Source organism: Rhinolophus ferrumequinum, chromosome 9 (assembly GCF_004115265.2).
Source record: "Rhinolophus ferrumequinum isolate MPI-CBG mRhiFer1 chromosome 9, mRhiFer1_v1.p, whole genome shotgun sequence".
In the NCBI taxonomy this organism is placed as follows: Eukaryota; Metazoa; Chordata; class Mammalia; order Chiroptera; family Rhinolophidae; genus Rhinolophus; species Rhinolophus ferrumequinum.
In genome coordinates this window covers 57397238-57423294 of record NC_046292.1, presented here as the reverse complement: position 1 = coordinate 57423294, position 26057 = coordinate 57397238, and the positions used below count along the sequence as shown (strand labels likewise).

The 26057-nt window shown below is 36.4% G+C and overlaps 1 protein-coding gene across 2 annotated transcripts in view; it reads right to left on the bottom strand.

The window, feature by feature from the left end:
- Nucleotides 1–26057, bottom strand: part of AK5 (adenylate kinase 5) — a 205153-nt gene that overhangs the window by 171576 nt on the left and 7520 nt on the right. The window contains exons 3-5 of one of the 2 annotated variants that reach the window (XM_033115574.1): nucleotides 23787–23882; nucleotides 19493–19662; nucleotides 19281–19394 (exon numbers count right to left, since the gene is read on the bottom strand). In XM_033115574.1, coding sequence (XP_032971465.1) covers nucleotides 19281–19394; nucleotides 19493–19662; nucleotides 23787–23882 — 380 coding nt within the window. Of the gene's footprint in view, nucleotides 1–19280; nucleotides 19395–19492; nucleotides 19663–23786; nucleotides 23955–26057 lie in introns of both variants that reach the window. The other variant, XM_033115573.1, reaches the window with a different exon arrangement.

Sequence of the window (26057 nt, the reverse complement as noted above, 5' to 3'; positions counted from 1 at the left end):
TATGAAACGTACACTTCTGTGGTTTGCTATTTATGGTGCAAATCTTCATTTCAATAAAAGTAGCTGGGGTACATTAAGCTGTGAAGACACGAACATTTAATGAAGAGGAAAAGATTAAAGTTTTGTTTAATATATATCAGGTCGACAATATGGAAAAGAATGTATAGTTACAATTCTATTTTTTCCAAGGTGTCTTTTCCCCACCACTAATTTGATTATACAGGCAATTACTTCATTCACTTAGTCTTTCTTCTAATGTTTACTAAGATCCTATTATGAGCCAGAAGTTGAAGTTCTGGAAAGGCAGACTGAGACTAGATGGGTTGGCATCACCTTCCACACTAAGCAGTTGGGGTTTTACCTTATAAACACGGGAGTGTTACGTTTCATTTTGTGCCTTGGAATGAATATCAGTGGTAATGCAGAGGGCAGGCTAGATGGGGAGAAACTGGAGGCAAGAGGATCATCTGGAAGAGCTAATGAGCCTGACCTCTCTACAATGATGAGTCCCTTTATGAACAGAGGTCAAATAAAATATAATGCAAAACATGATCTGTTTTCTTAATTGTCTTTATAGATGTGCTTGATTTTAATGGTCATTTAGGAAATTGGGGGAACCATTAGTGCCAGCATTAGGTTAACAGCCCTGCAATAAAACCAAAGGACTTTCTGAGATTGGAGAGGAGACAGGAATGAAGGCAAATTGGCGAGTCCAACAATACATCAACTGTTTCTACACCTGAGGGATAAGCCATGCCTGCCTGGCTCGTAGTGGTCAGTTTATGAACTCTTCATTACTAGTGCATGAGATGAATGACTGATTAGACCACAGAAAAGAGTATCTATTAAGAAGCCATCAAAGGATTGGGTGATGACGTTGGATGATGTTTTTAGACCCAGACAAGAAAATCACCATTGGGACAGACCTTGAAGGTATGATCTCAACATATGCTCACCATTTAGCTAACTTCTAAACCAGCCCCTCTCTGTACCTTGCCTCTTTACAAACATTTAACTTTTAAATCCATAGTATTGACAATAGGAGTAATTATCCATGACATCCTGTTGTTGGTGTGTGGACACAAACCTGACACATATGAGGTCTGACAATGAAGTTCACAAACTCATCCTAGAAAAAGTGCTACATACCTCATTGCTGAGTATCACTACGGTCACCTTCAAAGTACTCCCCTTGGGAAGCTATGCACCAACGCCAGCGCCTAGTCCATCCTTCAAAGCAATTTTGAAACTCTTTCTGGAATGGTAATCAGAGCTGTCATCACATTACCCTTGATGTCCTGAATGTCATAAAAATGTCTTCCTTTCAATATTTCCTTTATCTTCGGGTAAAGAAAGAAGTCATTGGGGGCCAGATCAGGTGAGTAGAGAGGGTGTTCCAATACAGTTATTTGTTTACTGGCTAAAAACTCCCTCACAGACAATGCTGTGTGAGCTCGTGCAAGAGCCATGAATTGTCAGTGAAAAGCTCAGGTCGTTTAACTTTTTCATGCAGCCTTTTCAGCACTTCCAAATAGTAAACTTGGAGAACTGTTTGTCCAGTTGGTACAAATTCATAATGAATAATGCTTCTGACATCAATCAAAAGAGGTTAGCAATATTGTTGCAACAAGTTGGCAAACTTAATTGTCAGACCTTGTATTGTGTACTATGTTATAAATTCATGGAAGGAAGCAAAGAACATAAGGAAGGATTCTTAAAGATCATGTGCTCCAGATCCGTATTTGATCTGTACAGCAATCAGTTTTCAAAAATTAATGAAGCTAGTAAATAGTTGTATATATTTTAATTTTATCATATAAAATATATTCATTTTAAAAAGCAAGAACAGTGAAGTTTCTCTCTGATCTACCCGTTTTAGACAAGTGAATTTTATGCTTTGAGACATATTGCATCCATTCAAAGGAAGCATTAGAAAAGTGGTTTTGAAATTCTTAAAGCAAGTGTCGAATTTTCACATCTTTTAAAAGCATTTCTTGGAGGAAAATAAAATTCAAGAGTATATTAAATGCTAACTGATATAGGAATATAAAATAGATTAAAAAAATCATTTAATAGTTCCTTTAATACTCCATGTCCAGACATACTGAGTGGAAAATAGGCTGAAAATTCCCCACAAAATGCCATTATTAAAGATTTTCTTTTGAAGTTTAGTTGGAAATACTTTTTAAAGACACTGGTGTCATTGCAAAGAAAAATTGTTATCTTTCTCAGAGGTATAAGCTTTCTGAATTTATATGGCTGAAAGAAGTTAACACTTCAAAAGAAGATGCATGCCTCATAGAGTTCTATTTCATACTTATCTGTGTTAAGTGTTTATTATTCACTCAAATACATAAACCGTCTCCACGGAAATTCAGAAAAGACTATTAAGTTATTACTGGCTGGAAAAGGAGTAATAATATTCCATTCTATTCCTCAGACATTACTATATCTCTCTGCTTAGCTTAGCTTAGAATAACTATTCTCACTAATATTGATAATGAAGAAAAATAATTTAAACTCATATCCTCAGACAACATTTGAGGCATTAAGACCCAAACAAATTCCAGCCAGAATTTGAAACATGTATTTAGGACATCTTGTTCTCAAGATTTTCTTGAATATCCTAAGGAAGAGCACTTCATTCTTATATTCATTCAATTCACAATTAAAATTTTAATATGTGCCTATAAGTAGTTAAACTAGGTCACTATTCTTTCATTCATTTCTTTTTCTTTTTTTTAAAAAAATCTCCTGATTATTGGGTGATCACTTCATAAGTTATATAAATGTCTAATCACTATATCGTATACCTGAAACTAATATATTGTATGTCAACTGTAACTGACAAAATAAAATATATTACAAAAAAAATCTTCTGATAAGTAGAGTTCTAGCATCATTTGGAAATGTATCCATAAGGGTCCATTTCAGTTCCAAAAACATTGAGCATCTACTATTGACCAACTACCATACTAGATGAAAGAGATGCAAAATGGGTAAGACATGGTCCCTGCCCACAAGGACCTCCCAATCCAATATGGAAGCAAACACATACAGTGTTGTTTCAACACAGTGAAGTTACATGGAAATTCCACTCTATTGGGATACAGTTCCAAATGGAAGCCAGGACAGGGTACAATAAAGGCACATAAGAGGACCTGGAGTTCTGGAAACTTGTGACCCATGTGAATACCACATGACTATATGGAATGGCTTCTTTCCCCTAAACTTTCCAGGGCTCTGCTTTTTCTGGGGAAATTGTGTAGGGAGAGAAAGGAACAAAGAAGTTATATTCAGTTTATGTTTGGTAGGCAAAAATAGACCTATGAGAAAGTCTGCTAATACAATCAAATCATTCTATCACTCACTCACTCGTTCACTTAGTTGGATTTTGCTGAGTACTACCAAGTACCAGAAATATTTTGTATCAGAACAATAGCTCATAATCTGGCCTCCAGCTCTGAATTGCTTTGGCATAACAATATAATGGACTCAGGGTTTATTTTAGAAGATGATGGTCTGATAGCTGTCATCACATCCAGGGTAGCAAACTAAGCTGAAAGACTATCCAATGAAGCGACCAGTAGACTATGTGAAATCAGGATTCTTTCTGACAATCAGGAATAGTCTCTGTGGGTACCCCTATCCAACCTCATGCTCCTTCAAATACAATCCCACTTCTAGGAGAAGGGTAAAGTTTTTATTCTTTTTCCTATAAAGATCTAACAAATGGCTTGGAAGATTCAGGGTTCTAGAACATCTGGGATGGGAATTCAAAGTGTTATGATCTCCAGTCTGTACAGCACAGATATGGCCCATCTCTATCTGGGATGGGCAGAGGATCATCATTGCTAATGATCACAACGCTCTAGATTTAGCTTCAAAATCCTTCTCAACATAGCAGGCCAGGAATCGATTATCATTTGAATATGATGAAATCTTTTTGCTACAAGATGAAATCTTTTTGCTACTGCTGGTTTATGCACACTAGTGAGGCGGCTCTGTTTCAGTCTCATTCTATAGGCATCATGAACACACACACACACACACACACACACACACACACACACACAACTGGATTTCAATGCTAAGTAGTGGTGGACAGAATAGGTTGGGTTTTTTTTTTAGTTTTTTTTTAGTTTTTTTTTTTAATTTTTAATTTTTTTTAAATTAAAACCAATTGGTTTTAAAATTAAAACCAATTAATTTTAAAATTAATACCAAAATTGTTGATGTCCACTTTTACTGTTATACTCTGCATTTTCAGTGAACGAAGTTTTAGCTGATTTTCTCACTAGTAAATGGGTAATTTCCCAAGGCTCTAGAAGATAACAGCTATTGTAAGAATCTTTTCAAATTGTGCTGATGCCATTGATTTGAAACCAGACTTTCGAGTCTCTTTTGGCCTCAGCAGCGGCTGCCTTCACCTTGGCCTTTCTGTTCTATCAGGGAGCCAGAGCACTGAAGTATAATCACTCTAACAGGATATTTTTAGATTATTAATTTAGTTCTTTGAAATGTATGAGTGATTTGGGCAGAAACAAATCAGAGCCGAAAACCCTTTCCAAATATTTCTTGTGTGGGTGTATTATTCTTTTCTTTCTTTTCTCCTTTCCATCTATATATATGTATGTATACACATACATACATACACACTGCCTAAAGAATAATATTCATTAGAATATTTGGTAGTTCAAATAAAACACACTTGAGTAAACTTTCAGAAGGTTCATTATTAAATTTTAATAGAAATCAAAGAACCATGGATATGGAAAGGCCCACCAGAGGGTTTAAACCGTTAACCATTTTATTATTCACTAATTCATTTACTCATTCATTCAGTAAATAGTGAGTGTTTATTGTGTGCAAAAGTAATATTAAAGAATTTCTAAAAATTTCTAGGCAAGTGGAATGGTTGATGCTAATAATTTGCTTTAATGCTTAACAATTGGTACTTTTAAGAAGATTTTCCTCATATATAATTAAAATCTATTTTCTTACATACAAATACATTTACTCAGCAGAGAAAACCAGACAATATACTATTTATAAAACTCAGACATGCTTGGAACACAGTTATGAGGAGATGACTGAAGACAAACAGTGATTTATATCAGAATATAACGGACTTGTAAAACTGGATGTGCTTTCTCCTTCAAATAGACCTTTTGGGAAATTAAAAATTCATTTCACTATGTTGTCCACTATTCAAAATGTTTTTGGAACTACCTTTTGGATCTAACTCCAGAGAGGTTCTTTTGGATGATAAATCCCAGTCTTTTGAGACTAGATTCAACCACTTTTATTCTCAGGGACACAATACAGGGTGAAAAGAACCCTGGACAAAAGAGTGTGGGTTGTTTCTTCCAGCTCAGGAGTTTGAGTTACTTACTTTAGCTCTACTTTAACTAGATTTGTGAAATTCAGCCAGTCACTTAACCTTACTCAGTCTCAATTTTCTCATTTACAAAATGAGATCAGTAGCTACCAAGCTTTTTTAATTTGAAGATTCTATTTAAAGTTTAAAAAAAAATACTAAGAATTTCCGTGTATTAAAAGCTGTATGTATGCTGTCAGCTGATTGGAAAAATGATTATTTTGCCTAGTTTTGTTTGCCTCTGCAATGACTCAGCAACCCTCAGATGCAGGGACAACCAGTTACAAGATTCAGGATAAAGTAGTTTCTAAAATTCGTGCTTCTATGAATCTGTGTACTCATGAAAGGTATTATTTAAAGCATGAATGGGAAGATATTTTTTGTCCATGACTCATGGGGGAAAAAATGAACTGAGGACTACAACAAATTAAATGCAATAATCAAGGGCTACTCACCACATTAGAAAATTAGTCGCTACCACTTTTCTGATGCAAATCTAAGTACTGTATGTTACCCTCTAGCCCATCCACATGTGTAAACAAGTACCAATAACTATCTATTCGAATAATACTACAAAAAGATATCCTTCTAAGTCAATATTTTAATAAGGAATCTTGGGAATTTAAATTAAACAATAAGCCAGAGATGGCTCACCTTGTTTTTATACTATATAGACATTTATTGTTAATATATAGGACTACACTTGATTTTATATTGACCTTGTACTCTGTGACCTTGTTAAATTAATTAGTTTTGGCAGTCATTTTGTAGAGTCCTTAGAATTTTCTTTGTAAACAATCATGTCACCTACAAGTACAGTTTCACTTCTTCCTTTCCTATATTTATGCTTTTTATTTATTTTTCTTATCTTAGAACCTCCAGTACAATGTTCAATAGAACTGGTAACAGTGGACCTCTCTGCAGTTCTCAATCTTAGGGGAAAGCATCAAAAATAAAGTATGATATTAGTTTTACGTTTTTTCTTTCATAGATATCCCTGACCTGATTAAAAGAATTCCCTTCTAGTCCCAGTTTGCTGAGTTCTTTTTAATGAACCAATGTTGAATGTTTTTTTTTCTCCATTGTGGTCAAAGAACATACTGTACAAGATTTCAAGCTTTTAAAATTTATTAATACTAGTGTGATGGCCTAGTCTACAGTTGATCTGGAAAATAGTATGTATAGTACCGTGGTTGGATGGTGTACTCTAGATATATTTATTGTTCCTCACATCTTCTAGACCCATAGTCCTATTTTGTCTAGGTTTTTTTTTTTTTTAATCAAATACTGAGAATGGATTGCTAATATTTCCAACCATGAGTGTGAGTTTGTTTATTTGTGGATTTTTGTCCCTTTATTTCTGTAAATTGTTTGATTCATGTATTTTGGAACTTTTTTATTAGGTATATACACATTTATAATTTTTATGTTTTTTTGATTACTTGACCCTTTTATCACTATGAAATGTTCCTCTTTATCTCTGGTAATATTCTTTGTCCTAAAGTCTAGTTTATCTACTGTCAATGAAGTCATTCCAGGTTTTTAGGTTTAGTATTTGCATAGTATATCTTTTTCCGTCCTTTATTTTCAACTTGTCTGTGTCTTTATTTTTAAAAAGCATCTCTTAAAAAATTAAAGTATGTTCACTTTTACCCAAGTAATGAAAATCCCAGTTGAATAGTTCTATAAAGGGAAGAGACCTTTTGTAGGGTAAAAATTATCCTGTTTATTCATTTTAGAAATTCGGCATCTCTGACATTATTTTTTCCTAACATGAGACACACTTGTGCACACATTTATTTTTTCGCAGAACGTAATGAGTTTATAGTTAGTGAGGCTAAATTGGTAGGATCTGAGAATAGTACTTTGGGCTTCCAAAATATATGACAGCCAGTTTAATTTGAATTTATATTTTTGGTAATTACTTAGGAGATTCAAATTATAGCTGTATCTGCATTTTCTCAAGGAACTGGCCTTTTCTATTAAAGACATTAAGGGAATTGGGCCTGGAAATTAAGGAAATACAGTAGTTTATGTTTGAGTGAATCACTGTACAAAAAATACAAAACGTTAACATTGAGAAAGTCTTTTGTCACTGATACTTATCAAACATTCTGGGGAACTGAAAACAATGTATGCTGGAATCAAAGAATAAAGATATAGTTATTTAACAACTACTATGTGTAGTATATTACACGGCTGTGGGAAAGACAAACAGGAGATGCAAGACTGTGCTTTAATAAATTTGTAATTGTGCTGTCTATGTTCCCTTTGCCTCTCTAGCTCCATTCTCCATCATTCTTTCCCCAACTCTGGGCCCTGGGTGATTGACTCTTTTGAAATGAATCAATGGGTTCTTTGGCTCTCTGGCTTCCAGTTGGTGTTGGCCTATGGCAAACATCAGCAGGAGATCAGAGGAAGGGAGGAGAGGAACATGTGGGTATTTATTCCCTTGGCTCTTATCCTGTGGGATCATTATAGGCTGGCTCCTTCTCTCTACTGAAGGTCAAGGCTCCTGTAAGGAAGTCTTCTTCATTTATCTGTCTCTTTTCTAAGTTCAAGTGACTGCTCTCCCATCTAGCATCTGCAGGCCTAACAATGGTAACATACCCCACTTTTTACTAGCCTCATTGTGTTGAACTACCCTTTGTAGTTTCCTCATGTCTTGTGTACACAGTATCAATAGCTGCTTTACTAAAGACTTATGTTTAGCCTGTATGAATGGGCCATACCTTTCCTGTTGGAACCTGACTAGCCCAGAAATCTGATGAACTAATAGTTAACATTTTAAGGTACTGTATGGTAAGTGCCATCTAAATGTTACAGGCAGTACCATGTTTTGCAAAACAAGCTGAAAATAGAGGGAAATCTCGAAGGCTTGGGAGCCTAAGGGAAGGTGTCGAGGAGAAGGTGAGATTTAATAAGTAAAAAATGACTACCAAGGAGAAACACAAACACAGAGCGAGCAAGGATAAAACACGTCCAAGGGATTGTGGTAAGACAAACCAAGTCCGAGTCAGATCAGGTCGCATGGGGGCAGTGATTCCACAGAAACACAAGAACCTTATGACATTAATACTGAGAACACATCTTATGTGAAATTCTTTATCTCCTAAGGAATTTCTTATTCACTCAAGAAAGTAAGTGTGAAGACTCTGAAGATGACATTATTGGGGTCATTGTGGACCTGCTGTAATTTCAGTACTTTGGTATTATTAGCAATAGCCTGCTTGCCAATAACTATGGCGACATGCTACGGCTGAGAACCTTTGCTGTGTGCTATTAAACACTGAATGAAAATGTGCATTTTAGTGTGCTAAAGAATCCGCCTTGCTAAAGGTTGTTAACTTGGTAATGTGTAGATTCTTGGGTTCCACCCACCAGAAATTCTAATTCAGTAATTTTGAGAAGGGACTTGAACAATCCTCGTTTTTTAACAAGGCATGCCCCTGGTTCTGATACAAACCACATAGAGAGAAACATATTTGTTGGCACTAAAGGCTTTCAACCAGAGGAATGAATTCATGACAGTGGTCTTTTTTAAAAGATTAATCAGGACACATGCCAGACTGGATGTAGAGAGAATAAGGACAAGAAGGGTAGATAACAGACTGGAGTGAGCACCTGGCTTGAAAAGACTAGGAAGAAAGGAAATGAAGGGAAAGGACAGATAAGAGCAAAGTGAAGAATGGGCTAGTATTTATTTATTGAGTGTCATGGTGTGGTGGTTTAAAACATGTTGACAAATTTCTTTACCACTCCCCTTATAAAAATATAGTGTATTCTAATTCCCCTCTCCTTGATTATGGGTCAGCTCTAGTGACTCTAAGGAACAGAAAGTGGTAGAAGTGACATAATGACTTTTGAAGCTAGGTTAGAAAAGGTAATGGGGCTTCCTTCTTGCTCTCTGGGTTACATCTATTTGGACCCCTGAGCTGCTGTGAAGTTCAGCCACCCTGAGACCTCCAGGTGGCAAGATAAGAAGAGATACCCGAGGAACTCCAGCTGTTTCAGCCCAAAGCTGTTTTGAGTCTTTCCAAATTAAGCATCAGACATGTGAATAAAGAAGCCTACCTCCAGCCACCATTTCAATGAGCCACCATTAGAGATCCTGAGTCAAAACCTGAGCAGCTCTGGATTTCCCGATCCATAGAAAGCATGTGAAATTATAAATATTGTTGTTTCAAGCCACTAAGTTTTGGGTGATTTGTTATGCAGCAACAGTACCTAATTTATATGGCAAAGTCAAAGATAACTCTGATTTTTTTTCTTTGTATGAAATTTGGAAATTGTCTTTTCACTTTATATAGGGCAATTACAAGAATCTCATCAACCTTTTAACTTTAATGGTCTTTTGTAGTCATAGCACATCACAGAAAAGGTAAATGAATAATCATCTAGTAATATATTCTCAATTTCAAAACCTAATTATTAAATAATTATAAGCAAGCTTCTAAGTCAATAGTTTCAGGGGGAAACATGCACATTTTCTTTAGTATTTCGCATTGAAGTGCTAATACTTAGGAACAAATTGTGTAATTAAAATTAAACCACTCCCTGTTACGACCAAATCATATTTGTCTCCCATAAGAACAGCAAATTGAATTATGAGTCTGTCAAGTCAACTTGATATGCAAGTAGGATGACAGCCCTCTGAGGATTGATTTCTTTGGTCTCTAAGCTTTTTGAAAACATCTGTATCTAGGTGAGAATTTTTCATACATCCTGTGTCGCTCAAACTCAGAACTTAAAACTGCACTTTTAGGCTCCTTTTAAATGGCAAAGTTAAGGCTAAATTACAGGTCCTAGAGGAAATCACCACTAGAAAAAGAAAAAAATTTAAAGGACTCATATATACCTGCTCCAGCAGGTCTCACCCCCTTTTATCTCACAATGGAATTCACCAGGGCTGTCTGTGCTCATGGGCCACAACCCATTCAGAAGCAAAACTCCTGGAGTCCTTTATGTCTCACTCAAGAAGCCTGGATTATTATGGGGATAATCTTGCTTGCATTACTTTATTTAAAATAAATACTCCCCAAGCACTAGTGAAAGCTACTTGGCTTGGGGTTGGGGGGGCTTTAAAGTACCTTCATTACCACCCCCCACCACCACTTCACTATAACCCAAGTAAAAATGCTTAGTCCCTGCTATTACTAAGCATCAGTACTTGAACTAAGAACATCATACCTCAAAACTATGAATAACATACCTCAGAAAACAAATGATGGTGAACTACTGATTTTAACAAGAGTTTGGATTTGTGTTAAAGAAGCCATTACTTCAGTTATTCCCCTATATGCTCTCTAAGTGTTGTGAGTCAGGCATATTTAATTCCCATCCACGATCCCTTAAGAAGGATATATGCACCCCAGGAGGATGACTCAAGATGATGAAATGGACTGCAGGAAGAAATATTAGATCTCCTGTTTAAATTAATTTTTTTAAAAAAATTGACAAGTAGGAGAAACTAAGCTGCATAAATATTTAATATATAGGCTGATTGTGTGACCCCCACTAGGTCAGACAACCATACGTCACCTATGTAGGGTCTACATATCTTTGTGTGTTTTTGTTTTGTTTTGTTTTGTTTTGTGACAAACAACAATTACAATCAGACACAGCTGACACAAGGGCAGGACAAATGGCACTGTAGGGTATGGACTCCAATGCCTTGTAAGGGCTGTGCCAGGGATGCAAAGGTGAGATCCGACTGAGGTGGGAGTTGGGGGACTGCCATGAACTAAAGAGCACCTCCACTGTCCAATGACAGCAACATGACTCAGATTTAGGAATACAGACTGGGAATTACCAAGTCTCCAAAATTTTCAAGGCAAGACAGAAATCTGCTTTTTAATATGAAAGCTCTCAATTTTAGAATTTGGCACACATTAAAAAAAAAGTTGTCTAAAACCCACATTCAGCCTAAAGGATGCTAGACTATGACCTCAAGATTAGAGAAAGCTAGTGGTCTAGAATACCTGTATCACTTCCCTTGGAATCTTAGCTCTGTCTTCACTTGTTGCTGGCATTAGGCAATTTATTTAACTTGTCTGCTTTAGTTTCCTTACCTGGAAACTTGGAATAGCAACAGCTCGTGTTGTGGGGTAAAGTGATAACACAATGAAAATCAATTATAGAACATGTGTATTCAAATAAATTTCTATAAACAATATACTTTGCTTGCACCAAAAACAGAATCAAGAGTATAGGAACACTGGAAAAATCAGGTCAGTAGAACACCAACTGGTATCTATAAATACAACAGAAAGTAAAAGTCTGGCTTTTTGGGACATCTGGGTCACAGAAACATAAAATGTCGTTTTTTGACTATACTTAGAGGAAAACCAACCAACTTGACCATCAAGGAAGTCCTGCGCAGGTCTCAAACAAGCAGGCGAGGCACCAAACCACTGCCACATGAAAATCACATGCAAGTGGATTCACCAGCCTCGCCAGGAAATGGAACTGAGGCAGCTCTGTGGGACTGCTCCTGGGGAGGGAGAAACTGGGTGGAATCCAAAGAGGGTACACAGAACAGAAGGAATTTTGGTTGTTTAAATGTGTAAAACCAAGATGAGTACTGAGAGCACCACCACTAACTGGTGGGGTTCCAAGTGATTTCTAGCTCACAGTGTGAATGGCCCAGAACTCCAGCTGACAGGTCACTGACTGGAGTGGTTTCCAGCCATTTCTAGCAGTAGAAAAATTTCTTCCAACAGTTTTACCTGGAAAACTCCAAACATAAAATAAAACAGCTGTTCTGGGCTGCCTTAACACCTCCAGGCCTCTAAAGGGCTCCATAAATCAAGTTGGAAACAGCCCCTAGAAGGAATCTGAAGTCCCTTTTGCCTTCAAAGCCTCTGGCAAAAGAAGGGAAGAGTAGGTGAGGGCCCTTTTACTGTATAAATTTATGGAGTGTTTATCCTCAACCTGTCTCACAGTAATAACCACTTCCTTTTGTTGAGTGGTTACTATGAGCCAAGAGCTATGCCAAGAACTACAGGTGCTAATCTTACTGAATTTTAACAACAATCCTGTGAGGTATGATTATCTTCTTTCTTCAAAGGAAAAGACTGAGCTTCAAGAGGGTCAAAAGCACATAGTACATGAGCATCAAATCCCACTGTCCTCCCTTGACATTGTAACCAATTCCACTGACTTATATGGGGATCTGAGAAATCGAACTCATGATCACTTTTTAAGCAATCCCTTGATGCTGTCTTCTTCTGGATATCCATGACACTAATATTTATTTTCCAGCTCAAATCAACAAACATTTAAAATCCAATATAGTAAAGGAATGCGCTAAGTTGTCAGGGTAGGTGCAGGGATCATGCAAGTGGTTCGTGCTGAGAAAGGAGAAGAATGAAAGGATGTTTACAATGTGAATGAGGCAGTTTTGCCCTAAGGAGAATGGAATAGAAGCCTGTCTGGGGGAGAGACAGACAGACACATTCATAAACAATAATTCTTCAAAGATCAACTGACCACTAAGAAGAATTTGTTAGGAAAAAAAAGTAGCTCATTCATAATAGTAGCAAAACTATAAGCTACCTAGGGACAAAGCTAACAAAATAGGTATAAAACTTTTCCATGGAAAACTATAAACCTTTATCTACTGAAGAACATAAAACAAAACCTGAATAAATGGGGTGATATGGCAATGTTTGTGGATGGGAAGATGACAGTTCTCTGAAAATTAATCTATGTGTAATATAATCTATGTTGAAATTCAAATAAAAATCTCAACTTTTTTTTAATGGGTCTGAAAAACTGACTCTAAACTTCATAAACTACAGGAAATGCATAGGCATGGCCAATTTAGAAAAGAAAAACAAAGGGTGGGGGACTGTGCTTTGGACATCGGGATATAATTTAGAGCTCTTCAACTAAAACCACGATATTGGTGCAGAAATATATAAACAGACAAAAGAAGTCAGTAGACAAACTGACCGACCCATGGTGTCTCCACTCACTTCTTTTGTCTGTTTATATATTCCTGCACCAATATCGTGGTTTGTTTTAATCGAAGAGCTCTAAATTGTATCCAGATGTCCAAAGCACAGTCCCCCACCCTTTGTTTTCTCAAAAGAAGAGATACAAACGGTCATTAAACATAGTTTTTAAATGTTTCAGTTCACTAGTGATTAGGAGGATGCAGTACAAAAACACCTCTAGTCCATCAGGTCACCTAAAATAAAAAGGTTTGAAATTTAGCATTGTGAGATGAGGGGAAATAGGAATAATGTAATCATAGATTTATTTGAGAACATTTTTAAATATCATATTAAAAAAATCCAATATATAGATTTAAAATCACACACACACACACACACACACACACACACACACACACACGCCTTCCCTGTAGCTTAGAAAATCCATTTCTAGAAATATTCCTGAGAAATCTTTTTGACATATGCAGAGGGAAATGTGTATAAGGATTTCAGTCATCGTGTTATTGGTAATAGCAGAAATTTTAAGCAACCTGAAAGTCCACTAATAAGATATGCTATATTTATTGAATGTAACATTATGAAACAGTTATGAGAATGAGGTAGGTCTATATGTATCAACACGGATAGAGCTCAAAATCAGAATGCAAAGTGGAAAAGCAAGTTATGGGATCATACAAACAGCACTGAGGAAACAGAAGGAGCAGGTCACTGTGAGAAGTATGAAGCAGTCCGGCATGTACAGTGCATAAATAGATACATAACACTGGAAAATCAGCTGGGGTCAGGTAGTTGAATATATTGTACTTTTTTAAAATATAGATTTGGTGTAGGCTTTCCTGCCCCATTTTCAGTAATAGCATTATAGAGTTCCTGTTGGTTTCGGCTTTACTGTTTGGTTAATAAATCCTCAGTAAATAAATCTAGCTTTTCTCTCCCATGGAATATGAAATTCTACAACTTTAATAAAAAACCTGGCTTATTAAGTTTTGACGGCGGACTCTGGGCTCTGGAGCAAAATTTTGGCTATGCAGTATGTTCAGTTGGTGGTGAAGAGATCTTCGACTTCCAACCCTTGCCTATCTTGATTGCTTTCTCCTCACAGTCTGTTACGTCTTTTCAACAATCAGATGAAAGTTGAGAAAAAAGTTTTCAGATAGGAAGGAATTACTATAAAATGCAAGGAGAATAGGAGCTGTAGTATGATGACAAAGAGAGTCTATCTCTCCTTTCTTCCCCTTGAAATAGCAGCCCTGAGAGATGGGAGAGCTCAGCTCTTGGATTGAGAAGCAAGAGTGAAAGGTCAAGATGGAGCTATGCACAGCATGTCACTTGTGGTAGAAACTGCTAGTTATCTCTCAAAATCTGTTCTCCCTTTTTCCATAATAACAGCTTTGTAGCCAGGCCCACGCCTGACCACAGGACTACATTTCCCAACGTCCCTTGTTGTTAAGTTGAGCCATGCGATCTAAGTTCTCATCAATGAACTGTGAGAAGTGATGTGTGCTTCCTGGGAGTCTGGGATTTAAGAAATGGAGCATGTACCTTCTGCACTCTTTTCCCCCTTCCAACCTACTGGAACATGACCATTAGCAGTGAGCTAGCTTTTCATCATACAGATGTCAACCATGTCCCAGGGCAGTGGTTCTCAAAGTGCTCATGAAACCCCTGGGGATTGCTGAGACTCTTTCAGGAGGCTACAGATCAAAACTATGTTTATATTAACCCTAAGAAACTATGTGCTCTTTTTACTCTCATTCTCTCACAAATGTACAAGAGAGTTTTTCAGTGGTTACATGAAGTGTGGTGTCACAGTAGCTGGAATGCAAAACCAGACATAAGTATCCAGCTCTCTTCTGCTAAGGTAGAAACTAAAGAGATTTGCAATAATGTAAAGCAATGCCTCTCTTACCACTGTTTTTTGTTTGTTTGTTTTGGAAAATATGATTGCTTATCATAAAGATGTGTTATTTATATCAACCTGTATGAATTTATTGCTATTTTAGGATGACTTAATAAATAGTTTTAAATTTCTCAGTTTTAATTTCTCATATGGTAAATATCAATAGATAAAGTCCATGTAAATGAAAGCTTTTTGATGTCTTTAATAGTTTTTAAACTATTTGGTCCCAAGACCAAAAAAAAATTGAAAACCATTGCACTAGGGGTTGGAGGAACAATGACTTGGAAAGACCGTGCAGCATCTCTGAATGCCTGTGAGGACTGAAGCTACCCTGCTCTCACTCACAGTGTGGCTGTTATGTACAGAAATATAAGTTTCTGTGTTATGCCATCATACCCTTTTGTCTTTTTATTATAGCATCTTGTACTTACTCTACATAATATAAGGGCAACACGACTATACCAAAAACGAAAGTGTGTGCTATTGCTTTGCTCGGGCAGTAAGGGCACAGATATTTTGAGCTAGTTGATGACCCTTGTTATGCTATTGCAAGCTATTTGGTACAACTATTACTTGTGATAATTTGGAAGGCATGTCATGTTCCTATATGAGAAGAAATAACTAGAAAGAGCTAGAATGTTGGTATGTGTTGACAGCTTTCTGTCGCCTTAGCAACACATTCCAAGAAAGAGATAAACCCGAGAAAGAACTGGCCAATTTGCAAACAGATAAAGAAAAAAGAAAGTTTGAAAACGCCAACTTCCTCTATGCCTCCAAACAGCAGAAGACTAGGCTATTATTGCTCAAAGGACTCCCATTAACTTCCACTTCCAAAAAAAAAAAAAGAGGGTCCAGCCCCAAGGCAAAACCCAGACTATAGTCTTCCTACCCTAGCCTGTTGTTTTATATGGCCTCAAGGTAACTGACAGCAAAATGAGAAAACAAAAAAATAAAGTAGTTTGATGCTATATCCAGAAAAGAATTTCGGGTGGGTTACGGGCATATGGAAGTAACTGGAGACAGAAAGAGAAGTCTACCAAATTTTTGAGGAAATGGTTTTACCAAAGCAACCAAAAGCTTGTTTTTTTTCAAACTTAAAATAGCTCCCAGGGAGGGCAGAGTCCCCCACACAGCACTCTGCTGTGTCCATGCAGGACAAGGATAGCAGGAAGGACTTCTCAGAGGGCCAGGGGCCTTCCGATGAGAGTGGACAAGGAGTTACTCCATGAGACAGAGGAGGTGCCAGTGGGCTAGCCTAGGAAATGACTGCACGCCAGGCCAAGGACCATTTGCAATCCCTGCCTCACAGGGCCTGTTATTTGGTATGGTTCTGGGACTACTATATATGTATATTGCCAAACTTCCTTTTTCTGAATAGGAGCCTTTATTTAACTTCTCCTGGTCTTGCTCTCCTACTGTTTATTGGTGGCAGAGAGGAAAGACAATCTGATGTTTAGTTTATAGGTGACTGAGTATGAAGAGTGAAACGTGGACCTAATAGAGAGAACTGCACATCAAGGAAAGATCCTTGACTTTTGAACTTGACGATGGGACCCGGAGTTGTTTTCCTTGGGGAGTAAACAAGTACATTCCATGTGTGGGAAGAAGGAAGCATGCAGACATTTGGATGTCTGGAGGGGCAAACTGTGGTAGAAGCTGCTAGCTACTTCTCCCATCCTTCCATAGTAACAGAACTGTAGCCAGGCACCTGACTGCCCAGCTGGACTGTATTTCCCACAGTTACAACATGACTAAATTCTCAACACCACCACGTGAGCAGAAGTGATGGATGTTACTTCCAGAGCTGAGACTTCAGCCTTTCACATTTTCTTCCTTTATGTGCCAGCTGGAACCCATATGTGATGGCAACCCTGCTTTGACCATACAGATGGTGACAGTGTCCTAGGAGATGGCAGAAAAACAACGTGGAAGGAACCCTGATCCCTAAATGACTTCAAGGAGAAAAGCTGCACAGCTGATCTGGGCTGTTCAGTCTGATGCTATTACCTAACAGAAAAACATACTTCTTTGTCTTATACTCCACTTAAGTGTTAGGTCTTTTTGTTTTAGGTCTTTTTGTTACACTGGTCTTACCACCACCAGTATGAGTGTATGGCTGACATCGGAAATCGCTCTTTTCACATACCCTGGACCTGTGAGGAAGTCTTGGGGAAAATTTCTGCATGTGTGTGTATGTGCCCACATGTGAAAAAAACCTTGAAGAGTTGTGGTGTAACAAAAATATACATTGAGTCTTTGTGCCTGCTTTTTAGCGCAGAGCTTCTAAACCCCTTGGAATTTCCTGATAGATGTGTCTTTTGTTGTTCATAATGAACCCCTTCTAACTACACTTGAGTCTAAGATAACGAGGTGACTTAGGGTGGGGCCCCTAGATAGCATCAGGATGGGGCTCGTGGCTAGAAAGACCAAACGTGAGATTAGAAGGTGAGAACTGAGCCCTTAACCTGTGGGGTCTCTGCTAACTTTGGATAGTCTCCGAGTTGAATTCCATTATTGGACACCTAGTTGGTGTTGTAGGATTGGAGAATTGGTGTGGGAAATCCCCACATATTTGCTGTCAGAAATGGTACCAGAAAAAAAGATACCATAGGAGCGTAACCGTCCACAGGGTGTGGAGTAATCAGGCCTGCCCCTAACACTTTGCTTTACGTAAACACTTCAACTTTGCCTCTGTGCCCTCTGAATTCCTGCAAGTCAGCTGGTGCGGCATCGCTCTCGGGTACCGCTGTACTGCCCACAGTGGCCAAGAACCTCCAGGCTGCCACGAGGCCAAACTAAGAAGATGTGAAAATGGACTTCTCCAGACTCAGAGTGTGGTTGAGACTAGTACATGCAAGTGACAGCACCTTCTAAAGAGAGAGATAGATCCCAGACCATCCTACAGAACTTGCGAACAGGTATCCCCAAATCAGTACTGTGACCCTTGACCCATCACCTGAGTCCAGGCTGTATAAGAGAAGGAGGAGATTGATCTGGTACCCAGAGCGAGTTCCTGGAGCATTGTGTATTTCCTGCCCCTTTCCCCTACCCGCTCACTGCAAGCCACATGAGGAAGAATTGCAGTATTCTGAGACATTGCTTTAAGCATCTGATCCTGAACCAGGTGCAATCTGAGGATAGCAGAGATATGTTAAATTGACTGAGAAAGTACAGTTTTGATTTAGATTGAACAAGACTATTTTTTTTTAATTAAAATGTTTTCCCACTTTTATTGAGATACAGTAATTGTGGACTGGGCTTTTTAATACCTGAAAAATGAGAGTAGCTGTTAATGTTTTTAAAGTGACCAGAAAAGATATGGGATCTCCCTCAGTTATTATCCAGGGGAGGAAAGAGAAAGACATGACATAGCATGTTTGAAAGGCAGTAGAGAGAGAATCAAATAGCTTTTTCCGCTTGTGCCCGCCAAGTACATTCATTCCATACAGAAGGTAGACCACGGTTGGATGGAATGCCTGCCTGCCTGGCTATCATACTTCCAACAAGAGCCAAGAATCACACGGGAATGGCTGCCACAGCACTCATTTTCAACAGCAATATCACGTGGCAGCAATAACAACAACAATATTGATTTTTCTAGTTTTTCTCTCTAAAAAGCCAGAGCAATTAGAACTAAGCCCAATGAAGAGGGCTTCCTTCATTGGGAACAATGTATGAGTAAGTACAGGTGATGTTTTATATCCTGGGCAGTACTGAATAAGGCTTGCTTTTAGTAATTAAAGATTAAAAATACAATCTTAGGGAAAGTATTTTGAAATAAAGATTACAGAGATTAGCATTTTTAATAAAAACAATTATTTCTATTATTAGTTTTTATCTTTTCTTTTTGGCAGAGTCTCTTCAGTTTTTAAGCACCAAGGAAATGAACCTCTGCCAACCCACACTGATGTACTTGCCTGTTTTCAGACCAGAATTCATTCCAAATAACAGTAAGTCTCCCAGAAAAAAATCTTCTTTTTTCAACCTTAAGATTTTAAGTGAAAATTAAGTCATTTAAAATATAAGAAGACATTCTTACTTGGTCCTCAAAAGATAGAGCCTGGGCAACATCTCTTGGAAAGCCATCAATAACAATGCCCTCTTCATCAGGTATTTGCATCAATTTCTGTTTTATCTCTGTAATTGTTGTTTCCTTTTATAAAGAAAAACAGATGCAAAACCACATTTAAACTTAGTATACTCACAACTGGTATACAAACGGCAAAATAAATGTAAATTATACAGCAGTACCTGTGGAGCCAATTCTCCAGTTGTAATTATTTTGGCAATAAGACTCCATTTCCTATTGCTGCTGGTACTGTGGATCTTCTTTCTCAATAATTCTCCCACTGAAATGTATTGGAATCCATAACGTTCTGCGATTTTCAAACTTTGAGTACCCTTTCCACTTCCTGGACCACCTATCATTTAAAACAGAGAAAACTGTGACCTTCTGATACAATAAGAAATTCTCTTTCATGCAACTACTAAGCTCATCTTGAGAAACAGATTCCAGACCAACAGAGCCAGGGCAGGTAACTGTTCCACTAGCCTAACCAAGGAAAGGGTAGATTTGTCGTGATCAACTGCATTAGATGAAAGAGACATTTTTTTCCTCTACCTATTTTAGTAAATAACTAATTTTAAAAATTTTGAACAATGCTGTTGAAAGAAACCATTACTATTTTTCTGTGTAAGCTCTAGTAGTTTTTCCTCTGTAATCAAAGAAAAATCTATGGGCTACAAAAGACAATGATTGAAATAACAGACATGTGCTTCATATCAACAAAGAGTTAACGTGCAATATGGTGAAATGTGACAAATATTTTTAAACCAAAGGCACACCAATATTGATGTGGCTTATTTAAATCTTTTTCTTTAACTCTTTCTGTTCACGCTTGTGCTTGCCTTATCTCCTTTAAGTTCGAAAGAAGTTTTATGCAATAAATATGCAGAGTAAATGGAATAGTTCCTTATGGTAGAACAATTTCACAGAACTCATGCTAAGTTTGATTTTGTGATATAGTAGTGTGAAAGAATCAACATTTTGCAACATAACTGTATACTAATCATTGGTAATTGACATTTATTTTTTAAAAGCATAATTGTAAATCTATGTCTCAAATTTTATTTCCAAATCTTCTTGTTTTAGTTAATTTATATTTCTAAACAACCTAGACAAATTGGAATCCAAAGTCTGAACAAATTTCAAAGTAAAGCACATAGTAGTCAGCCCAGTGTGATTTGTTATTTGCTGGCAATTATCAAAATGAAATGTTTTCAAATACCTAAGTATAAATTATTTAATAAGCAGACAAAATATTTTAAAAAGTCAATGTCTAATAAATAATGAAATGCTTTGGTAACACTCATTGAAATATAGTTATAATTAAGCAATATTGAAAATAAAAATTCCATAGAAAAGTGAGTTGATGTCCTCCCTACTAATACAACATATCAAGTTTTTGGGGGTAGAAGTAATTTTATACATAATTATTTAATAAACATCTTTTATTTGTGCTGCAAGTAATATAAGTAAAAAAGAAAGACAAGTGTTTTGTTTTGTTTTTTGAAAGAAAAGTTCCAACTGGGTAACTTGGTTGGCCAGGGCTTATTTCCTCATTTAAAAATGTAGCGTGCAGAATTCTAAGATCAGCTAATATAATGAGAGCCATTTCTTAACGCCAACCACAAATAATGTACCTACTATCTGGCTTTCATCTTATTATTGTTTCATTAAGCTTAGGATAGGAACTTGTTTATATTTTTGATCATTCTCTTTCTAAAAAACTCTAACTCCTATCTTATTAGATTTAACATTATGAACTATTACCGTGTTTCCCTGAAAATAAGACGTAGCTGGACCATCAGCTCTAATGAGTCTTTTGGAGCAAAAATTAATACAAGGCCCGGTCTTATACTATATTTTACTGTATAAGACCTGGTATTATATTATATTATACCCGGTATTTATTATATTACATTATATTATATTCCCCGGTCTTATATTAAAATAAGACCAGGTCTTATATTAATTTTTGCTCAAAAAGACGCATTAGAGCTGATGGTCCAACTATGTCTTGTTTTTGGGGAAACATGGTACCAGATTAAATTAATGACTTTGCAAATCAAAAGTTACTTTTGGTTCTAAGTAGCTGCTTTTGGCCTGTTAACCTATGGACAAATCATGGATTAACTGAAGGGAAAAAAAAAATTATATGACCAACTCCATCAACAAATTCAAACTGATTTGATCCCTGAAGAATGAAAGTTATCTTTCATTAACTGTATTACCACACTTGATCTCACAAACCAACAAACTAAGATTATAAATTCCACTGAATTAAAAAAATATATTTAAACACACTAAGAAAGTTATAGCACCTTAACAGAAAAAAACCTGTTTTTTGTCAACTAATGGATGCAGTAGCAGACAACAAAAAATATGATTGGCAAAACTGACACGAGAATAGCATTAATTTATTGGATGAGTTTGATTACTGAAATTTCTTCACGAATTAATTTTACTTTCTTCTGTCTCTCTCTCAAACCAGAGTGAGTTTAATTTTGTTCTATTTATTTATCTCTAATACTTAAAAATATTAGGATCCATCTAATTCTTAGATTTTATGATTACACTAACATAAGAGAGATTCATATCTATGCCAAGGTGTCCAGCTTGAAAAAAAAAAATAATTCTGTATCACCAGAAGGGAAATTTGGTTTATTTGGATGTAATATCATGGGGAACTAATAAAAACTTGTAAGCTTCAGTTACAATTATTTTATAATTTCTCAAAAATCACAAAATTGCCCCCATTTTCTCAGATAACCTAAGGTTAGTCTTTTCCTTTCATCTGTTATCTCAATCTTCTAAAAATTTTTACAGTCATTGGTTCTGCATCATTCTTGTAATACATAAAATGTTATAATACAGCATGTAAGTCTAAAACCAAAATCATAACCTTGGGAAGAAACTTGATTTTACTGAGTAAAAAGGAACTGTGTGTGTAATGGAGGAGACTTGGGCATTTATATCTTCTCCAAACATCTTAGTTTATTGAAATGTTTTAATAATTTCATATAAAATTCACAAAGCACAAAAATTCATATATGTGCTGTTTTACACAAGAGAAATTTGATATTACACTTTTTTATGGTCAACCAAGCCTCCACTTGTTCATCCCATTAATAATCAATGATATTTTACTAAGAGCAATAAGAAAAACAAAATTGAAAGAATATTTCATTATAGAATGGTGAAATAATTTTCAATTTTTCTTCACCCGTAGTGTTCTAGGTAAGGACCTTACATTTTCAAGCACGTGCAAAAAAAAAAAATCTCATTTTCAAGGATAGAGGTTTATGACGTAAGAGTGACTACCATACACTACAAGAATATTTTGACTTTTATAAAGTTGATTTCTATATTCTCTTCTTATATTATTTTAAATAATTCAAGGTTAAATATATTTCCAATTTCATTTTCATTACACTTAGAGGCATACAAATGTTACTTTTTCTAATCTAGTGAACTTAAATTCTTATTATAGCTTGGTGTGTTTATTTGCATGCTTTTTTCCTGGTTGCCATCATCATTATATCTTCTGCAAGCAGTACTTCTTTGCATGAAGGCTGTATGCATTTTGCCCTCTATTAACAGTTACTGGCCAGAATAGCTTTGAACATTTCACATTAGATGTTTGCTTTTGGTCATCTCTGTGAAAGCTGAGTCAAACTGGAAAGTGAGACAATGACTATCTATGTCGCATGTTCACAGGTCTCTTCATGATTTTTATAGATTCTGAGAAAGTTAGAATTTGCAAGAGTGGTAAAAAATGCATTCTGGAAAAAATACTTAAATAGCTATTTTTCAATAGCTATTCTTCGTGACGTGGCATCAAACTGATTACTTCCATATTCAACATATGGTAATATAAAAAAATCAACTATTATCATTATTTTGATTAATACTCAAGATATTATGTGCTCTGTAAAACACTATTGGATTTGCTTGTCTAATAGCATCAAAACTTATATTTTATTGTAGTTACCAGTTTGCCATAAGGAATATTCCTTTTTTTGAGTCTTTACCAATATATTATTATTATTTATTTTTCTCTCTAAAGTTAATAGTGAATAAAAATTCAGTTTGTAGAGTTAAAGGGAAAAAAACACATCATGTTTAGAAAACTTTGAATGAATTCAGTTATCTATATTAAAAATTAAACACAAAACCACAGCACAATAAATCTTGAAAAGATTAGTACTTACTTTCAATTCATTATAGAGAACTTCTATGACATTATAATGGATTCCATAAAAGTGCAATAGGCATTAAATTATATAACAGTTTGTTTTATTGAAAATTATGCTAAAAATATTTCCATCTACTGTCTCTTGAGCTTTTGTTTCTATTGCTTGTCATTTTTTAACCCAACTAAGTATTTACAAATGCAACACATAATTGACATAATTTTTTGAAATATAAATATATAAACAAAGTTAGCAATAGTAACGAGAATTTTGCTTTCTGTCTTCATACCTATGACAAGAATGATTTTTGGCCGAGGTCTACTAGGATCAAAAACCTCATATTCCTCAATTAACTCTGCAGTCTCGGAGAGGTCTGTATCACTTTCTATGGAGAATTGATGGATTGGAGGGAGCCGATCATACCGCCGATATGGAAAGTTTGCATTTTCAGGCATTACTGCAAAAGAGTAAGATAACTTTGAAACGAAAAAAAAATAGCATAACAAAACATTTTTTGCACTTAACCAATTAGTAGAAGACATTTAAAAACTAAATGAGTTTAATTTTTTTCAACTGTAAAAAGACCTCATCTCATAAGTGGCCAGCACACTTTTTCTTAAAGGGTCAGATAGTCAATTTTTTGGGCTTTGAGGGACATACAGTCTCATAGTCAACTTGGTCATGGTAGCAGGAAAGCAGTCATAAACTATATATAAGCAAATGGATGTGCTTGTGTTCCAATAAAACTTTATTTATAAAAACAGGCAGGGAGCTGAACCTGGTCCATGGGTCATAGTTTGCCAACCCCTGCTCTAGAGGAACGTTCTTAAGTACGGCCTAGTCTTGCTTGGTCGTTTGTATACATCCTGGTCTCTGCAAATAGTGCTCCCTACAGTTGTGAAGTACACAACTTCCAAACTTTCACATCTGTATGCAGCTGCCATGAAGCCCATGCTTATGCAGAATGTATTTTATTTATTCAATAAATACAGATACACCTTCACTATGATTCAGGCACTCTACTGTAATCCAGTGGAATGGCTTGGTGGCATAATGCACCAAAACTTAGGGTACTGTTATTATAGGTAAAAGGATAGCAAGCAATTTCTATATTTGGAATATCTTTCAACATCACTGAATTTTACTTTTCCAATATTTATTACCTTCAACCTCCTTGATTTAAAAATGTAACTATGAAGATTTAAGTTTACATCTACAATGGCTACAAGTATTTGCCATTTATTGTTAGACATGTTTGTGTGTTGAGCATGATTCCGTAAAAGAATAAAATGTAATCCTGTCCCCACAGGGCTTACAAACTGGAGCTTACATGCTTATATTTCACAGCAGTATGCACACCAGGAGGGTAAGTGCTAAAATGAATATTTCTTATGGTAAACACCACAGGAGTTCAATGAATGGGTAGATCCATTTGGGTTGGAGTGGTAGGAAAGGCCTTGCAAGAAAGAGGTACTTTGAAAGACAAATACAGGTGATAAAATGTGGAAGGAATATTTCAATTGGTAGAAACAAAACACTAAGACTCAGAGTCAGTAATACAAATGAAGTAGTCAAAAGAACAAGAGGACAGAGCTGGCAATCCCAAATCAAGCAGATGGTCTCAACCAGTTGTCAATATATAACGCATGGTTCTTTCCTTTCTCACCCCATGTGTCAGTATTCCAAGAGGCACAGAGAAGCCCTAACTACCCAAAAGGCATCTGCACAAAGGAAACAGGATACTATCTGGCATTCCATGAGAAATTCAGATAAGAGGACCACTGTATTTTAGTGTGGCATAATGCCCACATCTCCTCCCGAGATGTTTTTACTATCAGGTAGAAATTTCCATTCTCTGTTGATACAATAAATGAGGTCATTGACTACTGACCTACTGGACTCATTTTAGTTCCACAAAAGGAACGGAATAGTCTGCACATGACAGTGGATAGTCTTTAGGAAATTCTGGGAAGGGCTATATCAGGGAAGGCACTGACAACAGTATCCTGTTCTGCCTTGAAATTTAATTACTTCATCTAACACAAGGAGAAACTAGGCATTATCCTCGATTACTTTCTTCCCTCACTCTTCACAACCACTCCTATAGATTTTTAGCTCCAAAACATATCCCCAAATTCCTATGCCTTTACCCATCTCCATGACCACAATTCTTCCCCAGGTCACCATCCCTTACCTGGACTATCATAATAGACTCTCGCAGGTCTGCCTGTTTCCATGCTTATCCCCACAATCCATTATCCGTTGCCTAAAATGCTCCTCTGTTGGTCCCATGGCTGACTGCTTCTTATCATGCACACCCCACCTTAAATGTCACCTTTTATAAGAGGACTTTACTTCCTTTTTAATCTAAAGCCACCTACTTAATTTCAAAAACATCTCTGTAATAATACTCTGTAAAACACCTTCCACTTCCTCATCCAAGAGGTCTCTTATTCATTCATTATTTGTCTTCATCCATTAGAATATTAAGTCCCGTAGCCTAAGTTGGATCCATCCTCCTGTTAATATGGTTAGTTCTATAACATATGGTATTTCCTAT